At 41.4% G+C, this 23,165-nt stretch overlaps 1 protein-coding gene across 5 annotated transcripts in view; it reads right to left on the bottom strand.

The window, feature by feature from the left end:
• Nucleotides 1-23,165, bottom strand: part of NR1H4 (nuclear receptor subfamily 1 group H member 4) — a 72,847-nt gene that overhangs the window by 15,633 nt on the left and 34,049 nt on the right. For all 5 annotated transcript variants that reach the window (XM_006125854.4, XM_006125855.4, XM_089780506.1 and 2 more), the window contains 4 exons: nucleotides 20,418-20,551; nucleotides 18,150-18,248; nucleotides 16,131-16,230; nucleotides 8,985-9,131 (listed from right to left, as the gene is read on the bottom strand). In XM_006125854.4, coding sequence (XP_006125916.3) covers nucleotides 8,985-9,131; nucleotides 16,131-16,230; nucleotides 18,150-18,248; nucleotides 20,418-20,551 — 480 coding nt within the window. The remainder of the gene's footprint in view (nucleotides 1-8,984; nucleotides 9,132-16,130; nucleotides 16,231-18,149; nucleotides 18,249-20,417; nucleotides 20,552-23,165) is intronic.

Here is a 23,165-nt window from a genome sequence, read left to right as displayed (position 1 = left end):
ATGGCTCTGAAATATTCATAAACACAATTTTCCCATGTGGTATATACTCATGGCTGTGTGTATTACAATGCAGAAAAATATTACTGAAGATGGTAAATCATCCTATTTTAAAAGGGTTTTGTTTATTTACTTGCTTTTCTCTTCTTTTTCAGTAATTTCAATTTGAATGTGTTTTAAAAATTGTATCACTGTAGACACCATCACCATCCTATCTGATACTCAGGACTATAAGTTGAATATCTTCTGCTTAGAACTCAATTCTAAATCCTTATTTCCAGGCTATATCTAAGTCTTTCTTGAAAACACCTCTGAGACTACTTCTAGACTACAGGCTTCCTTCAGAAGAAGTGTTTTTGGAAGAGATCTTCCAAAAAAACTTCTACCAAAATTGCAAAAGTGCATCGAAAAAGCGATCTGCTTTTCCAAAAGAGAGTGTCCAGACTGAATGGATGGTCTCTTGCATATAAGCTGTGATTGCTATGGACAGAATGGCCACCAGGGCACCTGTACTTTTTCCTCTTTCCTCTTCTGAAAGAACTTCCTCTTCCTCATCCACACGTGCCTTTTTGTGAAAGAGCTCTTTCACAAAAAGGCTTCTTCCTCATTGAATGAGGATTACCAATGCTGGAAAAAACCCTCTGTTCTTTTGATTTTCTTGCAGAAGAACACAATCGCAGTGTGGACATTCCTCAAGTTTTGTCGGGAAAACAGCTGTTTCTCCGACAAAACTCTGTAGTGTAGACATACCCTGAGATACAACTTTTCTTAGCCATCCATATTGCTAACTCTCTCATCCTGGCTCTCATCTCATGTCTCAATTATTGCAACACCCTGTGTTCTCACCTTGACAAATACAATCTTGCCCCCTTTGTATCTATTTAGAACACTACTGCAAAGATCATTTTCCTAGCCCATCACTTTGATCATTTCACTCCTTCTTGGGATCCCTGCACAGGTTTCTCCTTCCTTATCTCATCAGACTTAAGCTGTCAGTCTTCACTTTCACAGCTCTATTCCTTCCTATCCTCTCACATTCACTAGCAAGATGTCAGATCTCATCTCCGATTGGCCCACGATGCCAGCCTCCATTGACTACTTGGTAGGCAGGTGCTGGTTGGAAAATATAACTGTTCCATGCTGCCCCTCCCACCTGCATGCAGCGCCTCATAAACACCTGCAAAACTAAGTCCTTAGCTCCCTTCAGATCCTTCATTAAAACTCTCCTTTACTATGATGCTTACAAAAATCTTGACAGTGAGTAGGCTGCTGCTATGTTGAAACCACAGCATGTCCTGCTGACCAAAATCACCTCATTGTTTCCTTGTACTCCCCTAGCTGTTGTCTCTTGTCTGAAACTAAGATTGTAAACTCTTGGGAGCTGGGACTGTCTTCTTGTCCTGTGCCTTATAGCACTGGACATGATTAGCACTATTACATACTACCATAATGAAAATAAATAAAGAATAATAATGATAATAATGGATATTATTATATACTATTTCTGAGCCAAATTTTGCTTTTGGGTGCACATGTGGCTCTCTCATTGTATCCCTTAGCAATATTTTAGATCTGTGGTTACTTCCCTTCTTGAATATATCTGATTGCACTTTAGCACATAAAACCCATCCATGAAGACAATAATGCATTTCACACTAACTTAAGTATTTTATTCACCGAACATATACAGCCAGATTTTACTGCACTTACGGATGCAAAGTAGAATTTTATTTCGTAATGTTGATTTTGATAGAATTATTTGTGGAATGATATGATAGAGTAAAAATAGCAGAATCTGGCCCTTCACGACTGCCAGAAGAATAGTTACAACGTATAAATACTGAGAAAATATTTAGCACTTTCTAAATGTTTTAGTAATATTGCACTATCAATAAGTAGAATCTTCAAATCACCTTTATAAATTACAGAAGTAAATTGTGTGTATTACTGAGATGTTAGCCTTTTACAGAATTAACCAGTTAATTGCAATGTGATATACATTCTGAAGCATCAATTAACATTAAAAAAGGGATAGGCTCTCTTTAATGTTACATAGGTTTCACTGGTAGCTCATGTAGGAGAGGAATTCAGTTTCAGCAACATTTAAAGAAAAAACTTTTGTATTATGTAAACTGTAAAAGGTCCCGAGGGCACAAACAAAGCAGCTGGTGAGATGTGCTGCTATTTAGCCAGAATAGTCACACTGATAAATAAAAATGTACTGCCTCTGCATAAGAATCAAATGAAAGCTGCTAATGCTGAAAGGTCATCACCACCAGATCTCTATGGTTTCTTTATCAGAACAATTTTAAATTCAATACAATTGGAGAGGGGGAAAAGCATAAATATTAATAGATGAAAGCCATTTTAAGAGAATATCATGGCAGATAACAAAACATTGGACAGCTTGCGACTTTTAGGCATTTTTTCCCCATTTTCATGGGTACATATATCAAAGCCTGACAATAGGACCTAGCTGACACTCTGCTGACATCTAAGAAATATCTTATATGGATATAAACTCTGACTAAAGATTAAATTCAACAATATACTTTTTTTAAAAAAGAGGGCCATTCTTTGGTGCTTTTCTGAATATTCCTGATACATTACTGTTTCCCTCTGCTCTCATCCATACCCTGTCATACGATATGCTTTCCTGCTTTGAATTTTGCTCAGCTATATTTGTGTTTCCTCCGTGGTTCTCTTTTCAGTTTGTGTTTTTTCTTTTGTCTTACATGCTTGTTTGCTGCTTGTTTTGCACTGTTCTTCCCTCTGCATTATATCTTCACTGCTCTTGGATTTTGCCTTTTTGCCTAGGTTAGTTTTAATTTCTTTGCTGAATTATTTGTTTAGCATTTTTGCAACACAAAATAATGGCTGAAGCTTTTAGTGGAGTAGAACTCCAGACAGCAGTAGAGTCTGGGACCACTGGGGTAGAGTGGAGCCCTGGGCTCCAGTTTTGATCTCCACTGGCCCAGCAAATTCCCTGGTTTGGGACCAGTCAGGTCCAGAGGATACTGGGCAAGGGAGGTGCAACCTATACTTATTTAAAATGTCATTTCTTGTGTGTGCTGCAGCTAGATTACTTTCCAATATGGATCTATTTATCTGTCACTAATGATTCATTTTAAACAAACAACCCAAACAAACATGTAAAATGTTGTGCTGTAGTGAGTTTCAGAACAAGCATTTTTACTCAAAAGTTGGTTGGTAAACTAACAAACTGCTTGGCATGCTAGAATAGTTCATGTATCCATACCTTCGTCTTCAAAACTCATCTTTTCTATTCCTTCACATATTATTATGTTAATTTTGTTGGCTCTGGATTACATATTCAATTACATTCCTACAATATTTTAAGATTCTAGAAGCATCATGTAACAAAGTCTGTGGCAGATGGTGTATGAAAGAAATATTTGTTGAGCTAAACAAAGTGCATTTGTGTGATAGACAAAGGTATCCTTTTGCATTTCATAATAACTGTGCCTCTCTAAAGCAGAGAAAATTTGCAGCCAAACTTTGCAGATGTGAAGCTTTCTAGGTAACTGGTATAAGTTCAACAAAATACAGAGGAAGTTAAGTATTCTTTGCATATTTGCATATTGAACTGTATGTTCAAGCCCAATGTTTAGAATTTTTTTGAGGTGAGAATTGTACTGATGATGCTTTTTTGTTCTTTATACTAACTTATACATTGAAAATATTCAAGGGCCTGATCTTGATACCCCCTCATGCATAATAGTACCCAAGTCCATGAGTAATCTGATTAATTTCAAAATCACTGAGACTACTCACCGAGCAAGGTGCTATTCAACATTAGTAAAAGTATCAGCCACAAAATGACGACTGTTTTGGCTTTATTTTGGTCAGAGTGCAAGCCTCGTCCTACAAACACAAACTTTTAACCCCAACACTGGGCAGAAAAATATGGGGAGGCAAGACTACAGATAGTGAAAGCAGGAGAGAAATGGAAGGTTATTTTGCCCTTCATTTTGGAGGCCCTGGGTACTCAAGACATTTGCTAATAGACATATTTTAGGAATTTTTAATAGCATAAAAAAGAGGTAAACTGGCACTCTCTGGCTTGTATTTTAAGCCTATTTTAGTGGTAGTTTGAATCATTACCACTGCTGCAATTTGGGGAATGTAGGAAAGCACAGAAAGATAAAAATATAATGCAAAAAATATTGATATAAAAAGAATTAGGGGAATGTAGCAAAGGCCAGGCCTGACCTAGGTAATTAATACCTGGAGGAGGCTTCATTTTTGAAAATAAGGTTAGGGGAGAACATAAATTATGAAGTAGAAAAATAAAAATGTTGGTATTAAGTCAAATGGGTAAATATGCTAGCCCACTATTTACCCATTCGACAGTCTGTTTAAGCCAACTAATATAAGGGTATGTCTACACTGCCACCCTAGTTCGAACTAGAGTGGCTAATGTAGGCATTTGAATTTGCAAATGAAGCAAGGAGGTTTAACAGTAGTTCAAATTAGGAGCTTTAATTCGAACTATCTAGTCCGTGCCGCGTGTAGCCGCGGGCAGGTAGTTCGAACTACGGGGCATTTAAAAATGGCGGCACCCAGAAACATGCAAATGAAGCCAGGGATATTTAAATCCCGGGCTTCATTTGCAAGTTCGAATACCTACATCAGCCACCCTAGTTCGAACTAGGGTGGCAGTGTAGACATACCCTTAGGGAGGGGAAACAGTTAGGCTATGTCTACACTGCAGGCTTCTTGCGCAAGAACTGTTTTGCGCAAGAGTTTCTGCTCAAAAATTCTTGCGCAAGGGAGCATCCACACTGCCCTTTGCTTTTGCGCAAGAGATGTGCTTTTATGTAAGTGTATCCAGGGCAGTGTAGACGCTCTCTTGCGCAAGAAAGCTCTGATGGCCATTTTAGCCATAGGTGTTTCTTGCGCAAGAAACTCCTGTTGCCCATCCACACTGCCTTCTTGCACAAGAGGGCTTATTCTTCCTGGGGAAAGGAATAATTCTTGCACAAGAAACCCTCTGTTCTGACGCCTTACTGTAAATTTACTTGTGCAAGAACGCACGTGCAGTGTAGACACTCCGTAAGTTTTTGCGCAAGAATGGCCGTTCTTGCGCAAAAAGCCTGCAGTGTGGACTTAGCCTTAAAGAACTATTTATTATAAATCAGATGGTAAAAGACAAAGCATGTAGAGACAAAGTAAAGAGTAAGTCAAATTATGGTCAATGTGTGGACGTACAGTGAAGACAATGAAACAAGTATGAAAGAAAAGGTTACTCATAGACTCATAGACTTTAAGGTCAGAAGGGACCATTATGATCATCTAGTCTGACCCCCTGCACAGTGCAGGCCACAAAATCTCACCCACCCCTCCTAGAATAATCCTCTCACCTATATCTCAGATATTGAAGCCTTCAAATACTTTGAAGACCCCAAGATGCAGAGAATCCTCCAGCTGTGATCTGTACCCCATGCTACAGAGGAAGGCGAAAAACCTCCAGGGCCTCACCTTAGCAATATCTCCTTAGCAAACATAACAGTTACAAAACCTCACTGTCAAAAGTTGGTACTGCCATTATATAAGGGCTGGTAACATTGAATAAATCTTTCTGATGTCCCCAGACTCTGCATGGCCAGAATGAAAAGGGATATGGGGAACAATTGGCACTTGGGTTGAAGTCCTCAAGAGCATAAATGAGCAGGTAATAGAAAATAAAATGAATGCAGTAGAGTAACACCTAAAGGATTTCACAATGCCCTAAGGGTACCCTTCGATCAGCTAAGCTCCATACAGGATAGTGTGGCATAGGTCTTAGAGGAGTGCGTCCTTTTTTGGGATTATTCAATTTCCACCTCTTGCAAGCTCTTGGTGTCCTCCAGACCAAAGATTCTTTTGCTTTGGCATGCATGCAAATGTGAATCGTTGATACAGTAAAGGATATGATTCAAGATGGCATGAGTAGATTCTCTCATTAGAGGTTAGGAACATTATTTGGAAAAAGTCTACCCAGACTGAGGCTATTTCTACACTACAGGGCTTTATCGGGAAAAGGTACACAAATTGCGCTCCACAATTTTGGAAAAAAAAAACCCCTCTTTTGGAAGAGCCCTTCTTTCTCGTGGGAGGAGGAAGACAGGGCTTCCGAAACAGCACATCTGCTCTTCCACAAAAAAAAGCAGAAGAGCAGACGCGTTCCCTGGATGTGGCGGAGCCCCCATAGTCTAGACATAACCTGACAAAGAGTTGCAGGCCTGGTGGAAAATGGTAAATTTTACTTAATAACAAGAATCTGGAGAAATCACTGTATTTTGTTGTTGTTTATGTCAGAAGCAGGAATCCCAAGGAGTTTCACTACTGAGACTTTGCACCTGAACATTAACCAATAATGGAGCTCTGGATCACAATGTACAGGCAGTCCCTGGGTTACGTACAAGATAGGGACTGTAGGTTTGTTCTTAAGTTAAATTTGTATGTAAGTCGGAACTGGTACATATTGTAGGGGAAACTCTAGCCAAACATTTCTCCAGAGCTCAGTTTTATTCTCCCACACCTCACTTCCCTCAATCCTTTATTCTCAAGCTGAGGTGTCTGCTGAGAAAAGCCGCTCCGCGTCTCCCTGGTCTGCTGGGGAGGGGGCGTTAGCTTTGCGTCTCCCTGGTCTGCTGGGGGGAAGCAGCTAGTGCGGGGTTGCCTCACCCCGTTTGTAAGTAGGGATCCGATGTAAGTCGGATCCATGTAACCCAGGGACTGCCTTTAAGTGTAATGAGAGATCAAGGATTGGAAGACGTTAGAATTAGGGGCTTGCTTAGATGAATCTGGGATTGGATCTGAATTCAATAAGAATGTGTTACACCAGTGGTGAACAACTAATGGCTCATTAGGGTAAACCACTGGCAGGCTGTCGGAAAGGGTGTGTCTACACAGCAGGACTTAACTCGAAATAAGCTATGCAAATTGAATTATGTCACTTGCATAGCTTATTTTGAAACTGGGAGTGTCTACATCAGAGGTGGGCAAAAAGTTGCCAGCAGGTCAGACCTGGCCTGCCAACCCATTGGATTCAGCCCTCAGCTGCCTCTCTGGGACTCTTAAGCAAAGCACAGCAGCAGCCTCTTTGAATGTGGCTGCTCAATTCCAGGAGCAAGGAAGGAGGCTTTGCTCTGCCCCGCCCCCATCAGAATCTCTCAGCTCCCATTGGCCAGTTTCTGACCAATAGCAGCTGAGATATTTTACTGATGGCAGAGGCAGCCAGTGAAGCCTCCTCCCTCCTTCCCCCCTACCCTTCACTCTGCCAGAGCAGAGCCATGTGGAGCAGTTTCCTGTAGGGCAGCTGTTTGGGAGTGGCCTAGCTAAGCTCCTCCCAGCCAGAGCCTGCCTCTGGCATCCCCACCCTCTCTCCCCCACTCAACTACCTTCCCCAGACCACCACCCAAACTCTCTGTACTCCTTTCCCCCAGGTCACAATTCCCTCTCTGACCCTGCACCCCCTTCTAGAATCCTTCCCCCAGGCCAAAATCCTCTCCTGCACCCATACCTTCTCCCTGATCCCGCACCCCATTCCGCTGTCCCAAGTCATCACCCAAACCCTCTTCACCCCCTTCACCCAGGTCACAACTCCGTCCCAGACCCTGCACCACCTCCTAGAGCTCCTCCCTCAGGATAGATTCCTCTCCTGTATCCATACTCCCTCCTGAACTCAGCACCGCAAGCCTCTGCCCCAGATCACAACCCCCTCCTTCACTCAAACTCCCTCACAGACTCCACACCCTTTCCTGCACCCAGTCTCCTACCACAAGCTTCCTTGTGCACCCAACCTCTGTCCCAGATCCCAAAACTCCTTGATAGCAATGCGGCCTCTGACCACTTGTCAAAATTTTGGAGTGGCCCCCCATTACAAATTATTATCCACTCCTGGTCAACACAGCACTTATTTCAAAATAGAGCACTCTTCCTCCAACTTCCCTTACTTCTTGTACAAGGAGGGTTGCAGAAGTTGGAGTAAGAAGTCCTCCAGCTTGACAACAGTTCAACATTATTTCAAAATAACTGCCTGCTGTATAGACGCAGACTAAGTTATTTCAAAATAACACTAGTTATTTCAAAATAATGTTGCTGTGTAGACATACCCAAAAGGTAGCTTACCTTGCTTCTGCAGGTACGGCCATCTGCAGCTCCCATTGGCCATGGTTCATTGTTCCTGGCCAATGGGAGCTGTGGGACACAGACTTGCACTGCTTCCTGCAGCTCCCATTGGCCGGGAACAGCCAACAGACAACATAAAAAGCACTAGTGAAGTCACTACAAACTAAAATTTCATACAGACAATAACTTTATACTTTTCTATGTACTATCACTGAAATGTGAGTACAGTGAGCTGACACAATAAAGAAATTTTCCTAGTCTACAATAACTCCCTAATCTGTGTTCAGTGCCTGTTCAGCTGTTGTTGAACCGTTGTTCTCAATTGTTGAGAACTGTGTTCGACACTGTAAAACTCCATCATGCAGACCTTTGAGAGCCCTTACGAAGCTGAATATGTACTGAAAATATACTACAACAATCTTTGTTCGGTGCTCTTTATTCTTTGTGATCCTTCTTACCAAATGACCCAGAGAGAGAAGCATTTTTCCCTTTCTGTCACTCACAATAATAACGTATAATTGTTATAATAGTAATGACATTTATGAACATATAAACTGATACTTTATTTAAATAACATGATAGAATGGCATTTTATTGTCACAGTTCTTTTATACTCACCCTTGAAGAAATATATTAGGTTTCTTTGATATAGCTTAATGCATAATGTTTACAATGAAATTATGATTAAACATTTACCTTATGACCTTTGTACTAGAGGCTGACTGAGAAAAATAGCATTCAGATAACTATTTCATTACCAATTACAAGCTTTCTGTACTAATATATCAAGGGCAAATGCTGACCAAATGCTGACGAAAGCTAGTCTTTTCTCCACTAAATAAAGCACTTACCACTTCTGCGAATTCTTTCTTCTAAGAGATCAGCATGTCCCGAAGGAAGTTTCTTATTAAAGATCTCAGCTGAACGAAGGAACATGGCTTCTACTGCTGAACCCTTCAGCAAAGCAATTTGATCTTCATGATCGAGAGTTTGAAAGCCTGGAAGGATATTAGACATAAGAAACTGGCAATTGACATAAAAGCCCATCAATATTTTCGATCCTTGAGTTCTTGACCATCAGATCTCATTTGTTTTATTTAGATTTTGCACATTCTCTGAGCCAACCCACAGTGCTCTTAGTGGCCAAGTGGCACTCACAGAACCCACAAGTGAATATGGTTAGCAGGCATGGCATGTGTCTGTGTAAGAGCTAATTGCATCCTTCTCCAGACTACTGAATCTTATGTATATTTAAACCTGGATTCAGCAAATCACGTAAACACATTCTAGATTCCCATTTATTTCCATTGAATATAAGCAGTCACTTATTTGCTTTGCTAAATTCTGAGCTTTAAATGTGAACTACAAACTATGTGGGCATTTCTCTAATCCCACACAACTCTTCAGTATTTTCTACCTTGTTCTCAATAGTGTTCGATATATAACTGCTCATATTCTGCTCTTCAGATGAATACAGCACAACTAATGCCTTCTCTGGTTTCCACTAATTTAAGTGGTAAAAGCTCTAAGGTTGAACTGATAATGAGTTTTTGGTTCAGGAAAAGGTTAAGTAATAACTAAGACAACGATTTTATATAGTAACTGTGTTTAAATAAAACAGACATCCTGAGGACTATTTATGGGTGTCTTTATTTTATTACAAACTAAAGTTCTATTGAATTAGTTCATCTATTCATCAAATAGATTACTAGAGAAATGATTACAAATTCACTTATTACAATAATAAAGGTTCATTTTGCTGTGAGAATATATAGATTTAATCAAGGTGTAAATGATTTATTTTAAATCATTTTGCTTTCATTCAGTCTGAAGTTATAACACCAGTCACATAAGTTATGTCCACATGTACATTGCTGCAGCAACTTCAGCGCATATGGTAAAGACACTGTATGTCAACCCGAGAGATCTGTCAGCATAAAGAAAGCACCCCTGTGAGCAGCATAAGTGATATCAGTGGGAGAAATTCACCTTCCAACATAGCACTGTGCACTCTAACCTTTATGTTCATGTAACTAGGTCACTCAGGAGAACGGAATATTCAGATACGTTTTGCTGACATAGTCAGCAGTGTAGACATAGCTTTAGATTTTTAGAGCTGAGACCTAATGAACAGCAGGCATTATAGTTTCAGAGAAAGAAGGGTCATTCATTATTGGATAATGTTTTTTAAAAAGTATAATAACTAGACAGCACCCCTGGTGATGTGACTCAAGAACCAATTTTCACATCAGATCGCTCAAATCCTCCTGCATCCATGACACCTTGGTTTGCTTTCCTCCCACCTGACATTGGTGTAGTATTTTGCAGGCTCTTCTCCTCCCTATTAGTGTGTCTACACTGCAATTAAGAATCCACAGCTGGAACCCACATGCTAGGAGCCCGGCCAAGTGGAAAATGTCTATGCTGCAATTATACAACCCCACAAGCCCATGTCCTGCAAGCTGGGGTCTGCTGGCATGGGCCAGCCAGGGGTGTATAATTGTAATGTAGACATACCCTAAGAGGATTTTACATATGTCAATATAGTAGAACCTCAATGTTAGAGACACCTTGGGATTAGACATTGTCCATAATTCTGAGATAAGGAAATAGGAAGGAAGATCAGTGTAGATGGGATCGAACTACAGAACACAGAGAAGTTCACCTATCTGGGAAGCAACATGATGTATGAGACTGTAAGAAGGAATTAGCGACTAGAATAGCAAAAGCAAGAGCGAGTCTGAAGGCAATGGATAAGATCTGGAAAAGTAAAGCAATTAGCTTAGAAACGAAGTGGAGCATCTTGAAAACATGTGTATTTAGTAGCATGTTGTATGGATGTGAGACATGGGTGATAACGAAAGATTCAAAGAGAAGGATATTGGCATTCAAGAAGAGTTGTTATAGAAAGATCCTGAGAATAGGATGGATGCAGAAGTTCACCAATGAGGAATTATATAGGAAGATACCGTCGAAGAGAATCTACTGCAGAAGGTTATTCAACGGAAGTTACATCTATTCGGGCATATCTGCAGAATGAACAATGAGTGAAAAGTTAAGACCCTGGTATTTGGCATAATGGATGGTCCAAATAAGAGAGGCAGACCCCACAGAGAATGGGTAGATGATATAGTAGATTGGTGCGGAGCTAGTCTGCAGAAACTAAGCCACTCAGCACTGGATAGGGAAAGATGAAAGGAAATAGTGAGGGAGGCATCGGACGACAACAGGCGTTGAGCCCATGGTTGTTGATGATGATGATGATCATTCTGAAATGAGCCGTAATTCTGAACAAGATGTAATGGACTTTAGCTATGGGGGAGATGGGGCTGCAGCCATGGACTGGGGGAGTCTGGGCTGTGGGCAGGTAGACCCTAGGGGCCACCAGAGCTCTCAGTGGAGTGTGTGTGTGTGTGGGGGGGGTCTACGGGGGCAATGGGAGGGCACTCAGGGCTTCTATCTTCCGGGAGCACCAGGACTCAGGACTTTAGACCTGGGTGGGGTCTCTGGGACTTGATGCTTTAATCCTGTGGATCCATTCCCAGCTTCAGCTGCAGCAGCTAGAACCCTGGGCCCCTTTAAATTGCCACTGAAGCACCGTTCAGTGTACTCTGCATGACTCTGAGGGCTAGGGGGAAGGAGGTCCAGAACCGTGGTCCAGGCAGTGCTGAAGGCTGGTTGCCTTGGCCCTGGCTCTTCCACCTGAGGCCTTGCCCCTTCTAGGGGTGCAGAGCCAGGACCCCCAACACATCTTGCCTAGGGGTCCATGGAAGCTGTCGGCACTCCTGCTTCATACACATACACATACACACCCATGGCTAACACTGTGAGCCCTGGTGCTAAAGGCCCAAGGCAGTATAGTATTTGCTGGGTTTTTTCTCCACGGCTACCTGACTGATAACATCCTGTTTCACAGGATGTCCAGTTGGCTGGTAAGTCTGTAACTCCAGTGTTCATATCTTTGAGGTTCTGCTGTATAGGGATATGTGAAAAGAAGGGACTGGTAATCAAAAGTCATGCCTACCAGTCACAATTTTTAAGCTTTGTTATTTCGAATAGAGATTTCCCCCTGTATATTGGATAGGAATTTATCCTTTGGGTCTGGGCTCTTCCCCCATTGAAGTAAATTGTCAAATTCCCACATACATCAATGAGTGCAGTATGGAGCTTTGAGAAGAGAGCGGGACTGAGGGTTATGAAAAGCCCAGTTCATGCTGCCTGCCACTACAATTAGCCCATAGCCAGTCCATGAAGCAGCACACAAGCAAGGAAAGATAATGCAGAGAATGAAATAAAGTCACACATTTAAAGTCACAATAGTCACAAACTGTGCTAAATCTCCATTACTTTAAATTTTCAAAGACCAGTTTTATTTAATCTAGAAGCCCCTCTCCCCTTCTTCCTCAGTAAACATTGATTAACATAACTCAGAAAAGAGCTTTTTTTCTGCAGTTCCACCTCAAACTTATTTTAATCTAATAAAACTCCAATCTCAATATTTTCAAGAGAATCCACTAATTTCAGGAGCCCAGGAGTTCAGGGGAAGTCTTTTGCCTGATTTTCTTAGATGCTGAGGATCCATCCACCCCTCCAGTTGAAATCAGCCAGAGCCACAGGTTCTCAGCAACTGTGAAAATCAGGCTCAAGTTGGGTGTGCAAAATGAAGCAACCAAAATTAGTGGAAGGCTACGTCTACACTGGCCCCTTTTCCGGAAGGGGCATGTAAATTTCACTAGTCGTCGTAGGGAAATCCGCCGGGGATTTAAATATCCCCCGCGGCATTTAAATAAAAATGTTCGCCGCTTTTTTCCGGCGTTTAGAAAAGCCGGAAAAGAGCGTCTAGACTGGCCCCGATCCTCCGGAAAAGGGCGCTTTTTCCGGAGGCTCTTATTCCTACTTTAAAGGAATTTCCTACTTTAAAGTAGGAATAAGAGCCTCCAGAAAAGGGCACTTTTTCCGGAGGATCGGGGCCAGTCTAGACGCTCTTTTCCGGCTTTTTTAAAAGCCGGAAAAAAGCGGCGGACATTTTTATTTAAATGCCGCGGGGGATATTTAAATCCCCCGCGGATTTCCCTACGACGACTAGTGAAATTTACATGCCCCTTCCGGAAAAGGGGCCAGTGTAGACGTAGCCGAAATGTTTGAAGATTTGGGCCTCTTAGTTTGTTCTTGACTTGAGACCAACAGACCATCTGTATTACAGAAATCTGGTTAGTTTTACCCCCATTTCTTTTTTCAAACTGCCAAGCAAACATCCTTCCAAGTCTCTCTCCTCCAGCCCCTCTCTCTCACTCACACATGTACGTGTATGTAATCTTGTTCTGGATCAGGTAAGAGTGCCTTCAACTTGATTAGCATATAACAAATTAAATTCCTGCTTTAGTGTTAATAAAGAATTGGTAGCATTATCATCTTTCAGTGCTGAACCGAATCCATTCCAAACTCATTCACTATATTTTTTCATTTATTTCCTGTGAACCTGTGCCCATTGGTTTGCAAAACAAAACACAATTGGAATTGGAATAGAGGCTTTAAAACAATCCCCTAACAGAGGGAGGAAAAGGGCAATGCTAGAAAAAAATGAAAATTTAACACATTTGTATACAAAACATATGTGTGCATTATGAAGGTGACATGTAGTATGGTCTACTGCAGTGGTTCTCAACCAGGGTGTATCTAAACTACACCTCTCTGTCGGCAGAGGGATGTAAATTAGACACATTGAAAGTGCAAAGGAAGCGGGGATTTAAATATCCTGCACTTCATTTGCATAATAGCTTTCTGGCGCAGTTTCGAACAAGTGCCATTTCGAAATTGAACCTGCGGTTTAGGGGCGATTTTTCAAAACAGCGCCAGAACGCCATTATGCAAATGAGGCTCAGGATATTTAAAACCCCTCTTCATTTGCACTTTTGAAACGTCTAATTTACATCGCTCTGCCAACAGAGGGGTGTAGTTTAGACGTAGCCCCACGGTCCGCAGCCCACTGGTGGGCCACAAGCTGATTTCAAGAGATCCATGAACATAACCCCGGTGTCCCACTGCAGAGAAATCCCAAGTGCTTAGGCAGAGTTCCCTCACCCCAAAAACTTTAGTGCCTTAACCAGAGTGGGGCAGGTCCAGACAGTTCCACACATTCCCGGCTGCTCACTTCTTCCTCTTCCCTATCACACCTAGGCCATGCCCCTAGAAGAGACAGGAAGCCCAAGCCGGGTAATAAAGGGCAGCTCCTCTGGCTGGTGCTCCCGGAACCCTGTGCTACCTCCCTTCTGCCCCCGCACACAACTCTTAGCTACCTCTCCCTGCCTCTTTAGCTACCCCCAGAGATGACTGGTGACAGGGGAAGGATGGGAGCACCGGCCATATGCCCCCCCCACCCCCCACCCCACCCCACCCAGCCTGGAAAAGGGCCACTCCCTGGAAGCGGAAGTGGTACAACCAGAGATGCCTTCCTCTGCCTTCCCTGCTGCCACTATTGATAAGTGCAGGGGGTAGGGAAGCAGCCTTCTGCTACTGATACAGCCCCTGTAATCCCCCTACAAGTCCGTGCTGCGCTCCCACCCCACACTCCCCAGCAGCGGTGGTGGGAAGGAGCAGAAAGGCATCTCCAGCTGTGCCATTTCTACTTCCAGGGAGTGCTGGGACAGAGTAGCACCTCTCCCAGAGTGGTGTGGCTGGAGCTGCCTTCCTGTGCCTTCCCCACCACAGCTGCCAGCGAGTGTAGGAGGGCACAATGGGACTCCTGCTGCTCTCACTGGCCCTCTGGCCACTAGCACCCCTGCCACATATCTTCTATACTACCAGCTCTCTGTGCACAGCCTCCAGCTACCTTCTGCCTACACCCTGAATAATTTTCATATTTTTGAGCTGACCTTTCCCTTGGAGTTATAGTTGTTGGTTGCCCCCACAATCCTGGTCTGCTGAAGTGAGTGAGGGGTTGGAGATGGTTCTCCCTCCCTGGGCCCTGCTGTGCAAAGTTGGCCCAAGACCTGCCCATCTCTATCTCCTCAAATATAGAAGTCCAACTTTTATGCGAGTCCCCTCGCCTGGCCCAGAACCCTTCCATTTCTGCCCTAACACTGGGCTGGGGGAGGTTTTATAACTTGTAGGGAGGGGCCTCAGAAAGAAAAAGGTTGAGAACCCCTGGTCTTGTGGAGGGGCACCGAACTTAGGGCTCAAGAAACCACTGTAACAGGATCAATGACCCACCGTACCTCCACTCTTCTTAACACCAAGCCACACTGCACAGGAAGGTGTGGCACGACTCACATAGAGACGGGTTCCATGAGACATGAGTAGAGATGGTTGCCCTGCACATACTCTGCATCCTTCCTCCCCAAGGAGAAAAGCTCTGCCTATTGTACTATGCCTGAAGTCCCATAGGATGGGGCAGGATGTGCTCCAGAAAGAACCTAGTAGAGCTGTGACATGTTTGGCCTCTTGAGGTAGGATGATGACAAATTTGTATAATGCCTTTTCCACTTGTGAGTTTGAAAACTCAAATCTCATTTTCTGTGATTCATTATTCAAGGAGTCTAAACAACCATGAACAAACATCCCACCCACACTTAAAGCCAATGCGCAAAGCACACAGACTTCAGTGGATGACACTGACCCAAAGGGCTTTCACAAAAAAGGGGGCACAGGGAATAAAATGTAGTTTCTAAAGTGTTAGAGTCAATTCTAAAGAGAAATATTTTGCATTGCAAGGTGATTTTTAAATAACAAACCATCAAAGACTAAAAAACCCAGCACATTTTGTCCTTGAGTAGATGTAAAGAAAGTCTGAAACTTTCAAAGCAGTCTCCTGGACTACAAAGCTTCATTTTTTAAAAACAGCATTTGAGATATGTGTGTATTGGCAGGGACAATGGAATGTACTTTTATACTTCCTCTCATCTATATATACTTAAAGATATAATTAAGCTGCAACTGAAATCAGTTGGAGGTTTGCCATTAATTTCCACAGAAGCAAAATTTGACCCATTGGGACATACCTGGTAACTTTTTGGTGAATTCCACAAGAACCTGAACGTGACTAGTAGCCATTTCTGTCAAGATGAGGAAATTTTCTTCAGCACTGAATTCCTCTTGTAACTAGCATTAAAAATTTTAGAAAACAATGGTTAATAATAGCTGACTCTTTGGACTTCTGTCATTACTTTTGTGAGAATATCTCAAAACACAATATAAATATTTACTAATTAATCCTCACAACATTTCTATAATAAACAATAAAACTGGAGTTTGGGGGGTTTAGAAGTTTAGGTGGATTGCAGCAGTTGCTTACAAAGCAACGTTAACCAGTGGTTTAGATTAAGGAGTGAGGAAAGACACCGTATTCAGTTGCAACTTCACGGGAATTTAGAAAGGCAGAATATTATCTCCATATTAGTATTTGGGCAAGTCATCTGTATTAACAGTCCTACACTTATGAAAAGTGCATAAAACCTTTACTGTCCCCATGCGGTCAGAACCTTGCTTTTACATCTCAGGTGTGAAACAGCATCTCAGGCAGTACTGTATTGGAATACTCGTTCATATTGATTGAAGGTGAAAGATGCCAACTACTCAAGCAACATCACTGCCTGAAGCACCCACAATGTTCACTGAAGATCACCCATCTGAGTATTAACTTGGCCCAACCCTAAGTGCTGGTAAGATCTGATGGAATTGCAGCAAAAGATAGCATAGCATAACTTCAGGCCCATTATTACCCTAATTCACTACGACCACTGGAAAAAAAATGCCATTAAAAATAATTGCTCCAGCAATGAAAAGGGACAGTCGAGCTAGTAACTAGACAAATTATGTGGTTATAATACCTGAGTAACATACAGCTGGTTTAGCCAGCTTGCCACTCATGTCACATAAATCCCCTGTGCAGTAGAAAGTTAAGGGGATTGAGCCCTGAGGAGAGCTGGACAAATTTGTTGTTCAAAACGCCTTTGTTACGGTTGTTTTGTTTATTGACATTTTCCATTTTTTTTTCACAGAAAAAACACAGTTGAAATTTTTTAGTTTCCAAAACTGGAAACCAAAATATATTTCCCCCCCTTTATTTCCATCTCTTTATTTTTTTCTGGCTGGAGGCTGTACTTTATTCACACAAATTCAGGTTCTACTAGCAAATGTAGATTTCAGTTAAGAAATGATCATAGAATCACATTACACTGCTTATTTGAAACTCTTCCATGAATGATCAGATTTGAGTGTGTTAGTCACTTTTCCCAAGATATACATTTCTCCTCAATATTTGGGTTCAATGAACAAATAAATGATCGGATTGTAATGACAAAAGAATGATTGCACACTTTCAGGTTGTAAATTCTTCTTTTAGGCTATAAGCTCTTTGGGGCAAGGAGTCCTTGCAGCCAAGAACTGCAATTTACTATAGGTCTATACAGTACTATCATAATCATTATCCAACTTACTGAGAGCTCTAAGTGCTATTTCCATATAAATGTTATGTTCACAGCATACACCCAGAAATATTAGATAAAAACATAAATACCATTGTGGGAAGCTGCTTTATTGCTTAGAATTCAAAATGTTTATAAACAAAAACAGAGAGAGACAAAACTTACCTGAATTTGCTTTAAGTGAGCTCTGTCCATACTAATTGCTGCTCCCTGGGTATGTCTACACTAGGAAATTATTTCAAAATACCTAAATTTGAAATAATAACTCCCAAAATAAGTATTTTGAAATAAGTTTATTCCCCGGGGAAATCAGGAATACAGATTTCAAAATAACCAGCCCATTATTTTTGCTTATTTTTTCGAAATAGGGGGGATTATTTTTAAATAACTCCCTAGTGTAGACCAGGGCCCAGAGGTAACAGAGCCCCTAACTTGCAAACAGGATGAGGAAACCCTCCCACTCTTAAAGTGATATCTAGGCCTCAGTACCCAACATTAACTAACGTTAATAATAATAATAATAATTTAGCTCTATAGTCTCTTCATACAACCTAAATGGTAGCTTTCAAAAGACTAATTCATTTGTGTACTTACAAGTTTTTTTGATACCTCTTGAGGAATTCGATGCTTACTGTATGAATCCATGATGTAATGAAGAAGGTTCTGCTGCTCTGGGGTAAGTTCTACTTTCTCCTATACTGGCAGAAAAAGACCCCTACATTTCAGTAACAGGAAGTGATCTAGCAATTCACATTTCAGTCAGAGTGTATAGATCCACATCTTTCATTTGGATGTCAACAAGATGTCTGACTTATCCCTTGGAGACTGCAGAGATATACAAATGATCCATGATTAATGTTTCACCAGCATGAGTTTGGGGTGGAAGTATTACCAAGTAAACCCTTTTTCGACAGATCCTGTAAACCTCATTTTTTGAGGAATATTTAAATCCCTGCTTCATTAGCAATTTCGATGTGCTTGATTTGCATCCCTCTGTTGACAGAGGGATGCAGTCTAGACGTAGCCTTAGAGACTAACAAAAATATATGCATAGTATCATGAGCTTTCATGGGCAAAGCCCACTTCTTCAGATGAGACAATCTCGAGTGGAAAAAATGGGGACAGGTTTGTGGGTTTTGCCCATGAAATCTCATGATACTATACATATATTTTTGTTAGTTTCTAAGGTGCAATAGGACTCCTTGTTTTTTTAAAAGTTGTTTTGTATCTCATAATTACTGTGTCCCCCCACCTGGGTAGGCTCAAAAGAAGCACTGCAAGATTCTAAAGTAACTCAATATTGCTTATCTATACCTAAGAATATCATTATTTTTAAGTTCTAATATCTCAGCACATTCCAGATCTAGAAGCAATGTTGGCAGATTGGAATTTCACATTTGGGGAGAAAAAACAAGATTTCCATCTATGAGACTGTTTTTTTTATGGTAACCATTTGCAGGTACTTACAGATTTGGCATATTAATAGTAATCCTGAGGGAAGTGAATTCATGACAGCATGAGGATGAGTGGTCAAAGGTGCACAAAAATTTATAAAACCTTAATTTAGGAGTTTCAAACTCCTGGCCACGGCCCATTCAGAACTGGAGCCATTGCGGAGTCCTCGCAGGCCGGGGTGAAGGGGAGAAGCTGTCTGTTCCCCGAGCTCTACCCCTTCCTGCCACGCTACCATCCTATCCCTGTTTTCTGAGAATGTGGCTTCAGGAATTATGGGGGTCCTGGTGCAGGGTGGCAGCAGTGGTCAGAGCTCCACCCGCTGTCCCTGCAGTGGCAGGAGGTGCAGGGAAGCAGAGCGCACTTGGCGAGCACGGTCATTCCGCTTCCCCATGACTCCTGCTGCCCCCCTGCCAGGTCCCTCTGGTAATCCCTGAAGCCACATCCTGGGGTGCCATGGGGGGAGAGTGGTGTGGTGGTGGGAAGGGGCAAAGCTTAGGGAACAGTGATGGACAGGTTCCCATGGCCTGCCAGGACTTTGTGGCTGGATTGCATGACTGCTCCAGCCTGGGATGGCCTGCAGGCCAGGCATCTGAGACCCCTGCATTCATTCAATATACACATCCCATACAGAAATTAGATCTGTAAATGTGTATTGTAAAAATATCCAGGGATAATTTTCACGGCCATGTGATAAATCTTACTTCATACGTAATTCATCACGTGCCTGTCTCTGCAGTTTATCCCATCGATATTTCCACCACGTATATCTAATCTCTGTGTGGACTGGATATGCTAATATGTGTATGTTTGCACCTGAACACACATCCATAAATAATGTGTTAGGGGGAAGACCCCCAGCCATAAGAGAAGTTAATGTTTTACATGTTATTGATGTAGACTGATGCCTTAGATTATGGGTTTCCAAACTGGGCGGCATGCCCCCCTATGGGGGCATGAAGAAATTCCAGGGGGGCGCGAGGCAACCCAACTCCCCCCCCATCAAGTTTTGCTGTCCTTTTTTTTTTTTTTTTTTTGCTGTTGGGCGGGGGGGTGAGGGTTTTTCAAAAATCAAAAAGGGGGCATAATGCTGAAAAGTTTGGGAACCACTGCCTTAGATCATTAAATAAAGTTATCTCATTTATTATAGGAAAACACTACAAATATTGAGAGAAATATGTCTGACTGACTTAAGCAATTCTCTAGATTTCTTAATTGTAACCATTGTATACTGTAAAAACTTAAAAACAATGAATGGTTCTGCAACACACCTTAGAGACTGACAAAAAATGTAGATAGTGTCATGAGCTTTCCTGGGCACAACCCGCTGCTTCGTTGTATACTGTGTTCGTTGCATGTAGCTCAAACATCCTAATTATTGTACAAACTATTTTACATCAATTTTATTACCCTATATATTTTGGTTGTAGATGTCACTTGCTTGAGGTCCGTTCCCTCAGTATCCTCATTGGCTGGCTGATCAGGCATCTGTTTCACGTTTTTTCTTAGACGTTTTGACTTGCATTGTATTTCTGTTAACAAACCTGCCGCATAGCAAATAACATGTTCATAAGATTTGCACACCAAAAGACAATTTAGTGTAGGTTAATTCTCACAAACCCATGTGGAATAAAGTAAGAACAGAAGCACGCCCACCAACTGCCCTAGAACTCCGGTAAACTACTTACCAGCGGATGACATTCTCTGAAGGCAGCATTCTCTTTAGATACAAGTACCTAGGCCACTCAGATCCATAGATGAAAGGCTGTGGATGTTTTGATAGCATCTTTAGGCTATTCTGACTTCTACTAGTGCAGCCCAGGGTGCAGCTCCCCTTGCAAACATCCATTTAGACAGGGCACTGGCATCTGCTTGGCCACTCTGCCAACAGATCTAATGTTGCTGGTACAACCCAACAGCAAATGTTGCTCGTACAACCCACACAAGAAGAAGATATGGCCAGAGTGTCTGGGAGATGCACTGATCTGATCAACTTCCACAATATGTACCTTCTTGCACTAGCAGGTTGAATCAAGCTCAGGGTTCGTTATTGTTTAAAGTCTAATATGTTTTTAAATCAAACATTTGTCTCTTTATGTATTTATTCATATAGACTGTAAACCATTTGGAGCGGGGGGCTACCTTTCTGTTCAATATGTACAACAACCAACACACTGTCTGTGCTTAACAAATACTAACTAATAACAATTAACAGAAACAATCCCTCCCACCCCTGCCTTCCCAAAAAAGAGAGAGAGAGAGAGAGAGAGAGAGAGAGAGAGAACCCCAGCAAACAGACCAACAGGCAAGCAGGTGTATATGGATCTAAGAATATAATCATCACAGAACTTCAATTTAGAGTTTCTTTCAAGGAGTCTGTCTGGCTTTCCAATCTTGAAAATGCAGAGTAGGAAAAGAGACTCATTCAGAAGGTATATGATGGTGGGGGAAGATATCATGAAAATACCGAATTCAGTTGTGAATAGTTTTAATTTCCTGTTTAAGCACTATATAAAATAACCTATCTGCACCACTGAGAAAAGAGGACATTTACATGATTAAAATAAGACCTACATATGGTACCTCAAAATAAGAACATTAATGACAGAAATGTGGCAGAGCATTATTGACATCAAGGTATGTGATTGTGCTGCCTCATTTTTACAATATACTAGTTTATTTTTCTAAAGAATACAAGTAAAGCATAAAACCACTGGGCCAGATCCTTAGCTGATGTAAACTGGTGCAGTCAGTGGATTTACACTGATTCATACCAGGTAAGGATCTGGCCTACTACTTTTGTGGGGAAAATTCAGTTTGCATTGTGTCTTGTATGCTAAGGCGAGATTCTGCTATCCTTATTTATAATGAGTAACGCTTGGAGGGTGAAATTCTAGCCCCACTGAGATAATCACAAACCTCCTATTGACTTCAATGCAGCCAGCATTTTACTCTAATTCCATAAATAGCTCCATTTGGATGAAATTGGAAGTAATACTTAGCCTGAATAAGAGTGGCAGAATTTGGCCTTTAATTAGATACACAATTCAGGCTAAAGCACTGCAACTGTAAGTACAAAAATATATTTGAAGCTCATGGTTAAATAATTTGACCATGTCTGTAGTTTATGTGCAAAGGATATGGGAATGTTTAGTGAGCAGGGCCATAAATGTTTACAAGACTCTACATCACTTTTTGCTATGGCAAAATTGAAACAAAGTTCAAGGTAACCTTTTATTTCAAAGGAACTTCTTCAGCTTAACCCTATGACCAAATAGAAGCTTTAAGTTTTACCACCCTGTCAAGCCTTGATCTAAAAACAACTGTATACATTTCAGTTTTCCTTTGAAACTTGTTAAATGGTGGCTTACAAAATATCCTCACTGAAGTGCACTAGAACGTATGTTTAAATTATGAGTAACATGAGATACCCAGTAACAAAGTAAGTGTTTCCATTGCAGAGAAAGATTCAAATGGCAGCACCTATTGTCAGTCTTTGTTTCACAGACACCAACTTGAGAAAATGATCAGCTAGTTTAAAAGTTTCATGTATCCTCAGTCGGTATTATTTACACTAACCTATTTTTTCTGTGATAGCAAGAGAAAAAACAGCATATGAGTCAGGCAGGGTATCCTGAACTCTTGAATTTGTGGAACAATGAATCTGAGTCCATCTGCATGGGGTTTTTATTTTTCTATGACACTTACTGACTCACTGAGTGCTATCATCACTTGGTAGCATTTGTTTGTGCATTTATGCATTGTACAAGAATATGTCATATCTCAGGATCTTTGTAGGCTGTTCAATTTACAGAATGAAATATTAATTATATTATATTTGCATGAATTCCAAAAGTCGATGGAGGTTATTGTTTCTCACAAAGCCAACAGTTAATATAGCATCTCATGATCAGATTAAAAGAGAGAAGTATATTAAAAACTCAGAGTAGATTAATTTCCTGTATGAACCTAAATTGGTTTAACACTGTCGTGTGTTTAAATTGGAGCCATCAAAAAACCAGAATAAATTGCAGCCCTATTCACTGAAGGCAGCATGTGCAAAAGTGTGCATTGAATTTCTAGGCGTGAGCCTTCAAATATGGTATGACTATTACTGCTGCAGTTAAAGTTCTACCAGAAATTCAATTTCAATTCTTC

This window comes from Pelodiscus sinensis, chromosome 1, assembly GCF_052426305.1.
Source record: "Pelodiscus sinensis isolate ZL-2025 chromosome 1, ASM5242630v1, whole genome shotgun sequence".
In the NCBI taxonomy this organism is placed as follows: Eukaryota; Metazoa; Chordata; order Testudines; family Trionychidae; genus Pelodiscus; species Pelodiscus sinensis.
Note: the sequence above shows the minus strand (reverse complement) of the source record. Positions and strands in the feature narration are given on the sequence as shown.